General features: G+C 43.8%; 2 protein-coding genes across 5 annotated transcripts in view; one reads left to right on the top strand and one right to left on the bottom strand.

The window, feature by feature from the left end:
- MCMBP (minichromosome maintenance complex binding protein) overlaps positions 1 to 6,273 on the bottom strand; it is a 39,815-nt gene extending 33,542 nt beyond the window's left edge. Inside the window, exons 1-4 of one of the 2 annotated variants that reach the window (XM_075072507.1) lie at positions 6,156 to 6,273; positions 4,070 to 4,167; positions 567 to 707; positions 125 to 166 (exon numbers count right to left, since the gene is read on the bottom strand). The gene's annotated coding sequence lies outside the window, so the exon portion shown is untranslated. The remainder of the gene's footprint in view (positions 1 to 124; positions 167 to 566; positions 708 to 4,069; positions 4,168 to 6,155) is intronic. The other variant, XM_032775601.2, reaches the window with a different exon arrangement.
- Positions 6,273 to 14,116, top strand: part of SEC23IP (SEC23 interacting protein) — a 61,299-nt gene continuing 53,455 nt past the window's right edge. For 2 of the 3 annotated variants that reach the window (XR_012657038.1, XM_075072506.1), the window contains exon 1: positions 6,462 to 6,696. Coding sequence is in view for 2 of the 3 variants with exons in the window: in XM_075072506.1 (XP_074928607.1) it covers positions 6,546 to 6,696 (151 nt within the window). In the remaining variant the exon portion in view is untranslated. Of the gene's footprint in view, positions 6,697 to 14,116 lie in introns of all 3 variants that reach the window. The other variant, XM_032775598.2, reaches the window with a different exon arrangement.

Raw genomic sequence — 14,116 nt, 5'->3', positions numbered from 1 at the left:
TGCATATTTTCTTGGAGGTCATTGTAGGGAGGAGGAGGAGGAGTAGAAGAGAATGAAAAGCTCAAATTTAATATTACTAAATTAAGTGCTAGTTCTTACATTGTACAGTGTTTGCACAACTTACCCCACATTCTGCTACATCTCTGTATTTACCAAAATGCAAAACCTGCCAAAAAAAGGCAATATGATAATTCTGTTCCTTTCAAAATCTTGAATTCCTGTTGATAACAGAAACTAAGTCATTAGGCTAAAATCCTTCCTAAAACATAAGTATGCAAACTTTACTGTTTAACAGAGAAGGATTCATTTCAATTTCCACGGATCCCACAAAACAGCTTGTTATAATTTCCACAATTTTATCTACTTGTGGCAGATCAGAACCAAAAATACAGTAAAATGTTATGTCCCTAATGCCACTTGAGTCTGTTGAAACTGAACTAATGTTGTGCAGCCTTTGAATACTCAAGAGGTTCAGTTCAGTAGACAGTGAAGGGTAAAGACATGAATGAAGAAAAGTTAGTTCACCTCAAACATTTACCCTAACAGTTCATCAGTATTTTACTTACACGTGTTTTAGTATGTGGGTCAATTGTTTCTTAGACTCCCATGTAAAATTCAGGATCAAACATATCTTGAACCATGCAGCGGAATTTCACTAAACTGTTGGGCTTCAGGTAATGCAGGGGGACATCATTCAATGATGGTACCTATAAAAAGTACAAACATCAAATTAATACTGGACCTTATTTTAAATATGATATATAAAATACTCCTAAGCACCATGAAGGAAATCAGATAATGCAGAGATACCATCCAATATTGTTGTCATTATCCTCAGATCATCCAGCACCCCTTATTATTTACCTCAGTCACTTCATTATTGTGAGCAAGATTAAGCACCCTGGTCTGCTCACCAAGTAGTCAGTTATGAAACTTATTTTTTGGCTTATCTGTCCTAACTTAACTGTGTAAATCACATTTCCATCTGAAATTTTTGTACCTACTGTTGTTACAGGTAACAGTTGAGATCACTATAATTAGAAAATTAGAGAAAGCATATTTCTGTATGTTGTTCCTGTTCGTTTACTTTGGCCATTTGACAGCTTTGTTTATAATTAGTTTAACAGATTTGGTAAGGGTCAGTTGCACTTATATCCTGCTGCTGTTACATCAAAGCCTGGGAAAGAGCAAAGTTGAAAGCGAAGCTGAACAAGAAGGAAGGAAGCATTGGAGGTGGGCCTATTTTTAGTAGTGCTGCTCTTGGACCTTAACAGAGGCATAGGAAAAACACTGTACGACTACTTCACAGAATTTTAGAGACATACTCTTTAAAGGGCATTTTATCAGAAAACTTTTTTTTAAATTGTTGAACTAAAAAAAAAATTCAAGTTGATAGTGTTTCTTGAACCAGATTTCACTTTCAACTGATGGCCCTTTTTGATACACTTGACACTATTACTCCTGGGGGAATTCTGAGCCACTGCGTATGAGCAGAATTTATGTCCCTTGCAAATTTCTTTGCTTCCCTGCACCCACATGCAGTCCCATTACCACTGCACCCAGAACCCCCCCAACAAGCCTTCGTGCACCCAGATCCTCTCTGCACCTGGATCCCGCCTTCTCACACCTGGTGCACCTGGCAGGGAGATGCAGGACCCTGGGGTGTTTCTGGGGCAGGCCCGGTCCTTGTGCTGTGTCAGGGTTGGATGCAGCCTCACCGCTAAGTCCGTGTCCTTAGCAGGAGGAAGCTTCAGTGATCTCCCACCCCTGTGTATCCAAGGCGTGTGCTCCCCAATGCCATGCTGAAGCCTTCACATTTATTTGACAAATAAAATTTCAAAAATTTTGCAGAATTTTAAAATATGGTGTGCAGTATTTTTACTTTTTTGGCACAGAATACCTCAGGAATAACACTAATTCCATATCTGCACTATCTTCAATCACTTATCTTTTGTAAAAGCTCCTCTGAAGCATCATACTTTATGAATTTTATTAAATAAGAAAATTAAAATACTAAAAAGTCACTGTCACAGGAAGGCTGGCCCTTTAGAAGGAGATGGGGTCTCTGCCCTACCTGTGATACAGCTAACTCTCCTCCCTAGGTTGGGGAAATGAAGGTCACGTGACCCAACCAGGCTGTGAGATAGACAAGCAGCCTCAGTAGCAAGAGACCAGGAGGAGAGACAAACTGAAGCAGAGGCTGAGGAATGCAGAGAGCAGAAGCATTCTGTAGGAGACCCTGAGACACCAAAGGAGAAAAGACTCCAGCTAGGTAGGGCTGGGAGTGGTTTGCCAAAGCAGGGAAGACTCCAGGTAGAAAGACCTGGGAGTGGATTGATGAAGTATGGGAAAGGATGAATACATAAACTTTAATATATGACCTTTCAATATACTGACTTAACTTTTTGACTTTGAGGACTTGATTTTGGACTTGTTTATGATAAGAAGCTAGGCTGGTAAGAGTTACTGGCTGCAAGAAAGCCTTAGTAAAATTACTGCGGAGCCCTGAAAAGAGGTAAGCTGATGTAGAAATATTCCACGGCCACCCCATGCCATGAGGCAATGACCTTCTTCCATCTCACCAGGTCTGGCTGCCCTTTTTTTTTTTTTTAGCAACACAAGTGCAAAGTTTCACATACTGTGGGATGCACTTATCATGCAGAAGGTTTTTACGAAAATCTTTATTTTTATTCATTTTCATACAGGAACAGCACAACTCTGAGTAATGGGAAACATGAAGGGAATACAGCCATGTCATTGCTAAAACAAGTAAGATACTGCATACAACACTTCTGATTATCAAAATATCCACAATTCCAAATGGCCAAGAAAAAGCAGCCAAAACACAGGGTTCCTTTAAGGTAACGGAGGCTTTTCCATATGGGCTGACATGACAATGGGAAAGAGAAGAACATGGGTTGTCCAGGCAAACCAAATTCCACATGACTTGAATGACAGCAGCACAAGCTATAGGAGAAGTCTATTTGATTTTGAAAAAAATCAGGTCTTGGATGGACTGCCAGACTGGCGAAAAGTAACCATATTAAAATATGGTTATAATCAGAAAAGTTACCATGTAAAACATGGTACTAAATATCAAGCCTGGTGTTTATTTTGAATCAGATCTGCTTGCTTTAAAATAAGCAAATAAGGTTTTATGACTTTTAATCCTTTTACTACTATTCACTCTATTGGACCAACATAGAGTAAGATGGAGAAAATTCTATTCCTTCTTGTGTATTATCAACAAGATTGTTCACTAACTTCCAATTGCAAAATCTTTTGATGCAAAAGACAGTAAAGTAACTATTTTCAGATTCCAGGCTGGGAAAGTATTTTTTCTATCATTCAAATAGGCAGATTTGAGCTGAAAGTTCCTGAGGGCCAATAAATATAGAAGTAGTGTCAATTGTAGTCATCTTTCAGAGTAGAACCATACTCTAAGGAATCAAGTTGTATTGCACCTTACATTTGCAGATGAGAATGTGGTAACCCGATTTCCAAAGACAGCATAGGAATTTGGATGGCACAAGAGGGTGCAGTTATTGGGAGGTGTGAATTACTTTCCTAACTGAACTGGAAGGCAGTGGTCATAACAGCTGGTTCTCCAATCAGATGCTATGTTGCAGGAAACCACAAACATTTGGAGTAAAAAATGTATCTCCAATTTACAAGTAGCCAAGGCAGATTTTAAAGCCTATACAAATACAACAGAGGATAGCATTTGTCAGCTACTGCCACCTAATGGAGCACATTTACATAGCATTCAGGAGTTTAGGTCCTGATTCAAAGTGCACTAAAATCACTTCCATTGACTTCAACACACTTTGGATCAGATCCTTACATATTTTGCTTTGTGTACCAGTTTTTCACATTTAAATAACTTTAATATAAACCAATTTTTTGGCCTAGAATCTCAGTGTCCCTTTCAGATAAGTATGAGCAAGTTCCACGAACACATTTCTAAAGGCGACACTTCCCAAAAAAACAGTAAGTCACTATAATAGAGGAACAAGACGGTAGGATTTGGAAGGATGGAAAAAACTCCAAACAATTCAATCAACTTTACCCAGTTAGTTGCATTATTTTCTTTTAGCTTCTCTGTAAAGTATTCAGTTACTTTCTTCTCCCAGTCGGGACTTGGACCATTTTGAGCTAGAAAACAAACTGCATTAATAATAGCAATAGTACAGTACACTGGACTTTTATTCAACGTTCTGACCAGCACTACGAGCAATTTGACACTCATTTTGAATATGCTGATGTGAACTGATTTTTAATGGAACTTTATCCCTACACAGATGTATATTACAATAACCTTGATGCCATTTGTCTCCTCTCATCCTTCTGTTACAACCTTAACAGAGAGAGAAGGAAAATATAGCTACTGTATAGGTGGGGAAAAGCTCAGATGGATTTCAAATACACTAGAGACCACTAGGAAGAGCTGGAGCTTTATCTGTTACCCTTTCTACTTACTGTGCATGTATGATCAAGCTTTGCTGAAGAAGCAACTCAGGAAATCATCGGACTCTAGGAGATATTTAGAGTGTGAGGAGGTGAGTGCATGTACTTACTGTGCATGTATGATCATACTTTTGGGAAGTGTTTATTTCTGCACAAGCTCCTATTCCAGTCATTAAGAAATCAGGAATTATGTTTTGGTTAAAATCAAGAGCTACATTGGTATGTCCTTAAGTAGTGGTACTGGTAGTTGAGAACTCTCCCCCTGCTGGTACCAGGTATATATAACTTCATAGAAATTTTGCGTTATTTTAAGGTCTTTGCAGTGCTGGGCATCAAACAGAGCTTAAGTATAACTTTTTCAAAATGCAGCTTCTAACACTGACTGGCTGGTGCTGGAGCTTATTAGAACAATGTTTATAATTCTAGACAAGAATACATTTTAAGAAACACCCAGCATGCTTTGGCTCTCTCCATACTAGCTCACTCAACTGTTACACATACCTTCTTAGCTGAGACATAAATAAAAGCATAACTTCTTAAACTGGAGTCCTGTGTTGACAGGGTCCCAGATTATATATGATGTACATGCACCTCATTAGGAAGTCCTTGAAATTAGATCCTTTTAGTCCACCACAGCTGCCCTCACCTCCTCACACTCTAAATATCTCCTAGAGTCCAATGATTTCCTGAGTTGCTTCTTCAGCAAAGCTTGATAATGCATAGCCCTGTTTTCCTGTATGGTGAGGCAGCTCTCCTCCTTCCCCACTAGATGAGCCCATGTTAAAATTTGGATAGTATTACACCAGACTCAGATTCAGTAACTTCAGCCATCGCTTCCTAACATCACCCATGAACTGTCTTACTCTTGCGATACTTTTTTCAACATTATAAAGGTTTCATTCAAGACATCTAAACATGAAGAAACTGCATTCCAAATGCATCTTTTCAGAGTAAGTTTGAGGAGGAATTGTTGCAAAGTGGGATTATTAATGCAAAAGGAACAGACTGTTGTAAGTAATGGTGTATTCACATCTTGGGCACAAGTGAATGTGCATGTCTTGCCCTGTCAGGTCTCCCATTAAGAAGGAGACTCCTTCATTGAAAGTAGTATTTAAAGTCTTTGGTGAGAAAATAATTTTGCTGTATTACCAGACTTTTTGGAAATCTGTCCCCCGCAGGCTGTCTCGGCTGCCTGACAGCCCTGTTAGTTACAGACAGCAACTCTCCCACACATTTCTAGCCCGGCACTTTTAACACCCCTCCCCCAACATGCCCCTTGCCCAACTTCTCTGTGTCTGGTTATTTTAAGGCACAAACCAGCCCCCACCGCGATTCTGCACCTCAGTGTGACGGCTTCCAGACTCGGTCTTGCACCAGAAACACCCACGGCTGCAGCCGGCTTGGCTCCCGCCCTCCCCTGCTGGGTTACTCGACTCCTTCCTTGCGCCGACAAACCAGCCCGAGCCCCGCCAAGCGGACAGAGTCGCCCCAATCCCCGCAGCTCGCCCCCCCATGGAGACCATGGCACCCCTCAGGGCCCAACTCCCCCACTTCCCCGGCCCGGCGCTCACCCACTGATTCCCCTCCCCACAGCCGCCCTGTGCGCCCCGAGCGCAGCCCTGACCCGACCCGACCCGCTGTACCTCCCCCGGCAGCCCAGGCGCCCCGCCCGGCGGCCCCGCTCTCACCGAAGATGCCCTGCACGATGCTGAGGGGGCTGTTCAGCCAGTCGGCCACGCACGGCATCTTGCGGACGAGGCGGGCGGCTCCGCGCGGGCCGGGGCAGGCGCTAGGCGGGACTCCCAGCCCTACCGCTGCCGGAGATGGGGCCCCGCGCGCCGCCGCAGCCACGCGCTCGCCCACTCCCGAAGATGGGTCCCAAACTTCCTGCCGAGGCTGCCTCCCGCGGCGGCAATGGCGGCGGCCCGGCCGGCCCCTCCCCTCTCACCCTGACGCTGCGACGTGAGGTGCGAGCGGGTCTCGGCGCCGCCATTTTGGAACCGGGCTGCGCTAAGGGCGGATCGGGCCGCGCTGGCTGCTCCCGCTGCCCCGGGAGGAGACGTGGAAGAGCTGCAGCTATGGCCGCCGCTAAACCGCCTGGGCCTGGTTCCGCTAGCGGCACTAACCTGCTCTTCTCCTCCTCGGCTACCGAGTTCAATTTCACTGTGCCCTTCATCCCGGTCAGCCAGGCCCCCGCTGCGCCCCCGGGGCCCGCTCTCCTCGGCGCAGGTATGCGGGGCCTGGCGGGGGTGCGGCTGCCAGGGAGCAGCCGGCCGGGGGATACTGCTGAGGGCATTGCTGGAGGGGAAAGTGTCCGGGATAGTTGCAGTAACGGGGTGAGATGGGGGCTCTGGTGGGGGGAACACGGAGGTGGGGGTAGCTAGTGGGAGCAGGGAAGAGATGGGGACCCTGGTGGGGAGGGGGGACCACGGGGTTGGGGGTAGCTGTGGTGGTGAGGGTAAGATGGGGGACCTGGTGGTGGGGACCACGGGGTTGGGGTAGTTGTGGTGGTGAGAGTGAGATGGGGGCCCTAATGGTGGGGAGGGGGGACCACGGTGTTGGGGTAGCTGTGGTGGTGGGGGTGAGATGGGGGCCCTGGTGGAAGAAATGATGGTGGGGGGAGGAGGACGTGGGGGAAGGCATTGGAGCAGGTGGGGTAGTGGGGAGATGAACCTGGGGCCCTGGTCAGGGGAAGGGTGTCGAGTGTAGCTAGGGGGATGAGAAGGGGGCCCTGGTGGAGGGAACACGGAGTTGGGGGTAGCTGGTGGGAAGGGGGGATGAGATGGGACCCGTGTGGGAGAAATGGTGTTGGGGTGGTGGTGGGGGAGTAGGAGATGTGGGAAAGTGTCGGGGATAGGTGGGGTTGTGGTTGATGGACTCAGGGGTGCAGCACAGTGGGGAGGCGACCACTCAGCTCCTTTTTTTGTCTAGTGTCGTGTTGGTACAGGTTGCTGCCCTTTCCCACTATTTCAGCAGTGATGTCCTGCAGCATCCAGTGCTTTGACACACAGATGTGATTTTCGTGCCATGAATAAAAACCCTGTGAAGAGCTGCTCCCTAAAACTTGCTCTGGATCTTTCATTTTGATGATCTTCATTTCCTTCAGAGATATGTGTTTACCATGTTCACTAGGGTTAGCACCAAGAGCATTAAAGAGGGGGTATGTATTTCAGATGAAAGGGCCTCCTACGGTTACATCAGTTCTGGAAGCCTTTCTGGATGATCCTGAACTGAAGGTAAATTGCACCACTTTATATGTGGTCGGAGGGGAGACACCATTTCTCCTTTCATTTTTCTACTTAGTCTCTCTGTGGTAGTAGTTTCCGGAACTGTATGTCCTGCTCTTTCCTCAGGGGCAATAAGAAGGCAGACTTCAATCACTGTATTTCAGATCTGCTCAAAGAAAACTTTCCCTGGTGTGAACTGAGTTGTTGTTTGGTCTTAACATCCTTCTCATAATGGGGTTCTCTATGTTGTAGTAGAGCTGCAGTGCTAATTTTTATTTCAAGTCCCTTTTTTCAGTTTCTTAAAAAACTTTATGGAAAAGTTCTCTTTGGGCTGAAATGTCTTATGCATGTTCTCATCCCTGGAGTGTGTCATTCTGCTGTAGCTTTGGGAGGGTGCTGTTTGAGGAAGAAACATTTTTCCCCTTTTGTCAGTTACCTAATTAAAAATAATAGTGCTTGTTTGAGCTATTATAAATTGTTTGGGTGCTTTCATGCACAATAATAACTAATGTTTTTACTTTAAAAGTTCCAGCTTTGTACAACAAGTAGTCCTCGGGCACTTGTCCCATATCTTCCCTTTCTCTACAAGTGTGAATGTAATCAGTTGAGAAATAAGCTATAAACCAGTGCAAATAGTGCACTCAGCATGTACACTTTAATTTCCTTGCAAAATTAACTGCATGAGAGCTGTAGTTTTTTATTATTGTTACCTATATAGCCCCCTAAAAGTGTGCCAGATGAATATCTGCTCAATCAATTGCTTTTAGTGCATTTGATTTTTAAATCTTGTTTTCAAATAACTTCAGTAGTATATGGATCTTCTGAAAGTGTCATCAATCAAAAACTAATTCTTTTCTTTAAAAAATACGCTGGAAATCAATATTTGTAAATTACATTCATGCAGTGTTGTGATTGGTTTAAGCACGCTTAGGTTAGAAGATTAAGATTTGGCTCCAACAGTACTGCAGCTCGCTATCTTTATTAATGTATTAAGTTAATACTATATGTACAGGAACTACAAAAACCCCACTCTCTATGAAAGTGAGGTTTGCCTTAGGTATGGTTTAGACTAATTTTATGTATATGGCAAGCTTGCGCATAGTCCTTTAACAGACAACTTACTGTCCTCTCTTTTTGTTGGAGAGCAGCAAAGTCAGGAAAGTAACTGAAATACTCCTCTACCCCGATATAATGCTGTCCTTGGGAGCCAAAAAATCTTACCGCATTATAGGTGAAACCACGTTATATCGAACTTGCTTTGACCCGCCAGAGCGTGCAGCCCCTCCCCCCTGGAGTGCTGCTTTACCACGTTGTATCCGATTTCATGTTATATCGGATCATGTTATATCAGGGTAGAGATGTACTTCCCTGATGGATTGTATTTTCTAAGGGACAACCTATCCTAAATTCTCAATTAGTGAGGGACAATCTTTACTCATTGCTATATTTGCTTTCCACAAGCTACTCTTAGTATAACCTTCTATGGGCAATGTACCCAAATATTTAGATGCTAATACTTTAACTGTATTGCTGAATTTACTGATCTTAATTTGGGATACTGCAGATTACATGCTATATGTATCTTATGACTTTCAAACCAAATTTTGTACTTTTGGACAATTTAAGCGCTATACTCAGATGTATAGACACTCCTTTCTTAACTTGTGTATTATATAATTTAAACATAAACTCTAATAAAATTTTTATATTGAAGAGGTCCACACCCTCTCAGCCATCATAAGGAGTTGTGTGAACAAATTGAGGATACACAAAATTCTAAGGTCCTGGTGCTCTAAGCACATCCATGTGGACAGGCTCTTGCATCTGTGCAATACTTATTGACTTCAGTGCAGCTACACAAAGTTTTCCTCTGAAGCACCAGCCGCTTTTGATATCCCAGTCATGCAAGTAAATGTGCAGGTGGACCGCAAGCTACTGAACCACTTTGCCTAAAGGGGTAAGATTTTTGAAGCTCGCCACCCAGGAATCTAACTAATAATGGGTTTCCAAACCTACAAGCCTGATCAAAGATGCACTTTGTATTTTGCTCTAAAAGTTGGTCAGACACAGATTTCCAGCTGAAATGAATTCCAAAGCAAGGAGTTACTAGTGAGGGTGCATATTACTGGCTGAATTCTGCATGCTCAACCTTGGGAACTGATGGATACAGCATTGCTGCCCTGCCTCCATGGACCCTTGAACCTATGCATAGTCCTGTTAACATCACAGGGTGTGACGAGTTCCCCCCAGGGTGCCACCTGGAACTGGGGTACCACTGAGCCCTCTGACCCACAGCCTGGGCTCCCTCTAACACTGTGCTGCTGTGACAAGCTGCAAAGCCCTCCAGGCTTGCACTTTCACTAGCAATCACACAGATAGGGACACACCCAGCTGCAGTCACGTGCAGGTTCTCTAATCACCAGCCTCCCAGCGCAGGACCCCAGAGCAGTACCATCCTGCTTTGGACAAATCTGGCCAGTTTATGGGTTTAACACCTGGTTTGCCTCTCCCTCAATGTGAAAAGGGCCGTGCACATTTGTGGTAACCAAGCTGAGATTTTCCCCAGACACCTTAGTCAAACGCACACTGGTTTGGATTAAAAGATTAAATAAGTTTAACAACTACAAAAGGATAGATTTTAAGTGATTATAGGTGATCACAAACAGATCACCTAGTAAATAAACAAAACCACAAACTGAACTTAACATACTAGGTAGATAGGGTATGAATCAACAAATTCTCACCCTGACTGATAAATAGGCTGGCAGGTTCTTAAGGCGCAAGCTGCCTTGGCTCTGCAGTTTGGGTTTCCCAGGTTTTCAAACACACGCTAGAAATCTCTTTAGCCTGGGACCATCACTTCCCCCAGTTCAGTCTTTGTTCCTCAGGTGTTTCCAGGTGTATTGTTGTAGGGAGAAGGTGATGCCATCATGATGTCATTTCCCCCTTTTATATCTTCTTCCCCTTGCTGGAAAGCTCTTTTGCTGTGACCTGGGTCAAACGTTCCCGGTGTGTAGTGCTATCTCTGAGAAGTTTCTGTTGTACACATTTCCTGGGGTAATCCTTGTGTTTATGTGCATTTCCTCAATTAACTATAAACATTGTTTGGCCTTTTTACTGTTGTACTTGAAAAGCTGCTTGTGGGTGTTTTCAACCTCACAACATGTTTCAGTGACACATAACCTAGCTTATCTTCGCATATTATGGTAACACATACAATCCAACCTGATATTAATGTCTCACAGATTAAGACTTTTAGAGTGATATGTCACAAGGCATACCTTGAGCAAAACATATCCTAATTATGTAACAGGGATGAATAAGGGTGTTCTGGGTTGTCACACAGGGATCCACGTGCACAGAACAGCTTCCGAGTTAGAGCCTTAATTTTCACATCAAGATATACGAGAGAGGAAACCTTTGAGGTCCTAAACCATCTAGGTTATTATAGTTGGTAATCAACTTCTGGAATTGCACTAAGTGAATTGACAGCTAATGCTGGAAGTAACATATTGTCATAAACCTATCACACCCTCAAAGGCCAATAGTTGTGTTTTGTTGTCCACATCTGAGAGGAGAGGCTATACAGTAGAATCTCTATTTTTATGAGCAGCAGTCTTACGAATGACCAGTTATGCAGAGCATTTTCCCACACAGGAAAAAAAAGCATATAACGAAAGTGATGTTGATTAAAAACAAGTCAGCATTTCTTTTATGTTCCATTGCCTTTGATGCATTGGAAATCACTTCATGGTGGTATGGAGGACAAGAAGAAAGCAATGCAGTGTGTCATACTGCAACTTTTAAACTGTGCCTGCTGTAATTCTGAGGCGTTAAATTTTATGAAGTCCTCAATTAGTTTGTAAATAGGGATTCTTGGCCAGCTGCAGATAAAAGAATCTGTGTCTTCGTGGGGAGCAGAGATGAGTTCAACAAGATCCCAAGATGGGGCAGTTCTGTTACTATTGTTGCGCAGATGGCCTTGGTTGGGGATGTGGCCATGGCTTCTGTTAGACAATGAAGACTGCAAATGAAAAGGAAATGTGTAGTTAATATGCAATATAGTTTTATATAAAATATGTGAACAAAATTGAACCTGTGGTCAGTCCCTTTTTCTTTTAATATATTATTTGCATATTATATAAAGTGCCAGCCTGTCTTGACACACTAATTTAGTGTTTAGTAAAGCTAAATGAAAGCAATTTTTTGCTTAAAAAAACCCAAACCTTCCATCAGGAACTTGTTTCCTGTCTTTCATAGAAAGACGTGTTAGGTCTCATCTACAGCGCTGTTTGGAAGGAATAATAGTCGGGTGTTTTACTTGTAGGTATTTGGTAAAAAGTTTGAAATGTCTTTGTCTTTTCTGCAATATCAGTAATTATTATAGTTCATAATAGTCTGTATTTTACATGTGATAAGGCAGGGGTGGACAAGCTACAGCCCGCGAACTATACAATGCGGCTCAGTCCTGCACTGGGTCGGGGCTGGACCATGTGGCTTGGGCCTGCTCTGGCTGGAGCACTGCAGCGGGGCTGCACCACACAGCTCAGCCCCGCTCTTGCTGGGGTGCCGGGTCAGGGCTGCACCGCTCTTGAGATAAATGTTGCTCAGAGCCCTGCACCTCTGAGCCTCTCCCTATGCCCCAGCCCCCTGCGCCAGCCCTGATCCCCCTCCTGCTCTCCAAACCCCTCAATCCCAGCCTGGAGCACCCTCCTACACCCCAAACCTCTGAGCCTCAGCCCCACCCCAGAGTGCGCACCCTCAGCTTTAACCTGCGCCCCTTCCTGCACCCCTGCCCCAGCCCTGATCCCCCTCCTGTCCTCCGAGTCCCTTGGTCCCAGCCCAGAACATTCTCCTACACCCCAAACTCCTCATCCCCAGAGTCTGCAGCCCCTCCTGCACCCCAACCCCAATTTTGTGAGCATTCATGGCCCATCATACAATTTCTGTTCCCTGATGTGGACCTCAGGCCAAAAAGTTTGCCCACCTCTGTGATAAGGAATTAAAAATATAACCTAGAGATCAAAAATGTAACAGTTATGGGAGTTTTCAAAGACAAAATTACACGTCTACAGACTGCACATAAATAGTGCTTATCTTGGTAATCATAGTTGAGTTCCTGGTTCCTTTTGGCTGGATTGGAAGTTGATATACTGAATCCACTTCATTGACAATGCTTGTAAAGTGCTAGAGGAAAACAGAAAATTACAGATGAAACTTTCTAATCTGTACTAGTTACTGGGAAACTTGTGGATTGAATTTTTCAAGTTCATTTCTTTGCTAACAAACAGAGATAAAAATTCAAGAGTACAGCATCATGACAAAGGAGACAGACACACAAATTGAGGCAGAAGAGATGGAAAAACAGAGGAGAAAAGGATAGAAAGAATAGAAGGGCATACCTGAAGGTGCCCGGCATCACTTTGTCCATTGAGATTTAGTGATGCTACATGTAATGGTTAGGTTTAGTAACTAAGGGCCTGGATCTTTTGGTAAACTTCATTTGGTGTAAGTGGGTATTGTCTTATGGTTTGAGAGTAGTATATAAGCATAACTTCGTGACTTAACGCCTTAATTAAAAATGCAGTTTGGCCTTCACCACATAGTGGTTGACATACTTGGTTGGTTTTAAATTCCATTTTGGAAGTGCATAATGTAATGGACGAAGGTGAGAGAAACTCACAAATGCAGATGAAGTCGCCTGGAACCACAGTACATAATGTCACTCTTATATAATGGGAAGAAACTCATTTCAGTATAGCCTACCTTAGTGATGGCAATTGGTTGTGTTACCATGTAGTATTTTAAAAAAAAATTATTAGGGCAGCTGCCTTTGAGAACCAGTCTTTTCTCTTTGGATATCAGTGGATTCCCCTCCATTCCGTCAGTGCTCTGTTGTATTGTGACCTATCTTGGCTGCAAATAGATCTTTGTTATTAGAGGTTGCAAACAGCTGCCAATATATGAGCTGCATTCTTATCTATGGTTGAATGGAGCGGGAGCAAAAGTAGCTTTATGGAATGATTTTTCCTCACAGCTTGGGGAGTCCTTTTTAGCTCCCAGTGTAACTTAGAACAGTCTCTTTGTTTGTCTAAATTGTATTGGCTGCTAACAGCCTTCAAGGGGCTGTTCTATGAGCCAGGGATTGCTGAAGTGCAACAATGGTGAGACCATGCCCTAGATGTTCTCCACACATGTGAGGGTTAGCTAAGCTAGCTCTGAGGTGTCTGGTAATTCCCCTGTTTTGTGTTGCTGGAGCATTGCAAAGCAGGAGCTGTGGGGGACGAAGGTCTTGCCTTTGATTTATAATTGTTTTCAGTGGCCAAGTTATTATGTACTCCCTGCAGGTGAAACTCACATGATGCAAAGCATCAGCACAAGGTTCCATGCCACTTAAGCCCTCTGCTGGGGTTGCCCAGAGT

This window comes from Chelonoidis abingdonii, chromosome 15 (genome assembly GCF_003597395.2).
Source record: "Chelonoidis abingdonii isolate Lonesome George chromosome 15, CheloAbing_2.0, whole genome shotgun sequence".
Classification (NCBI taxonomy): domain Eukaryota; kingdom Metazoa; phylum Chordata; order Testudines; family Testudinidae; genus Chelonoidis; species Chelonoidis abingdonii.
This window is presented reverse-complemented; position numbering and strand designations above follow the sequence as displayed.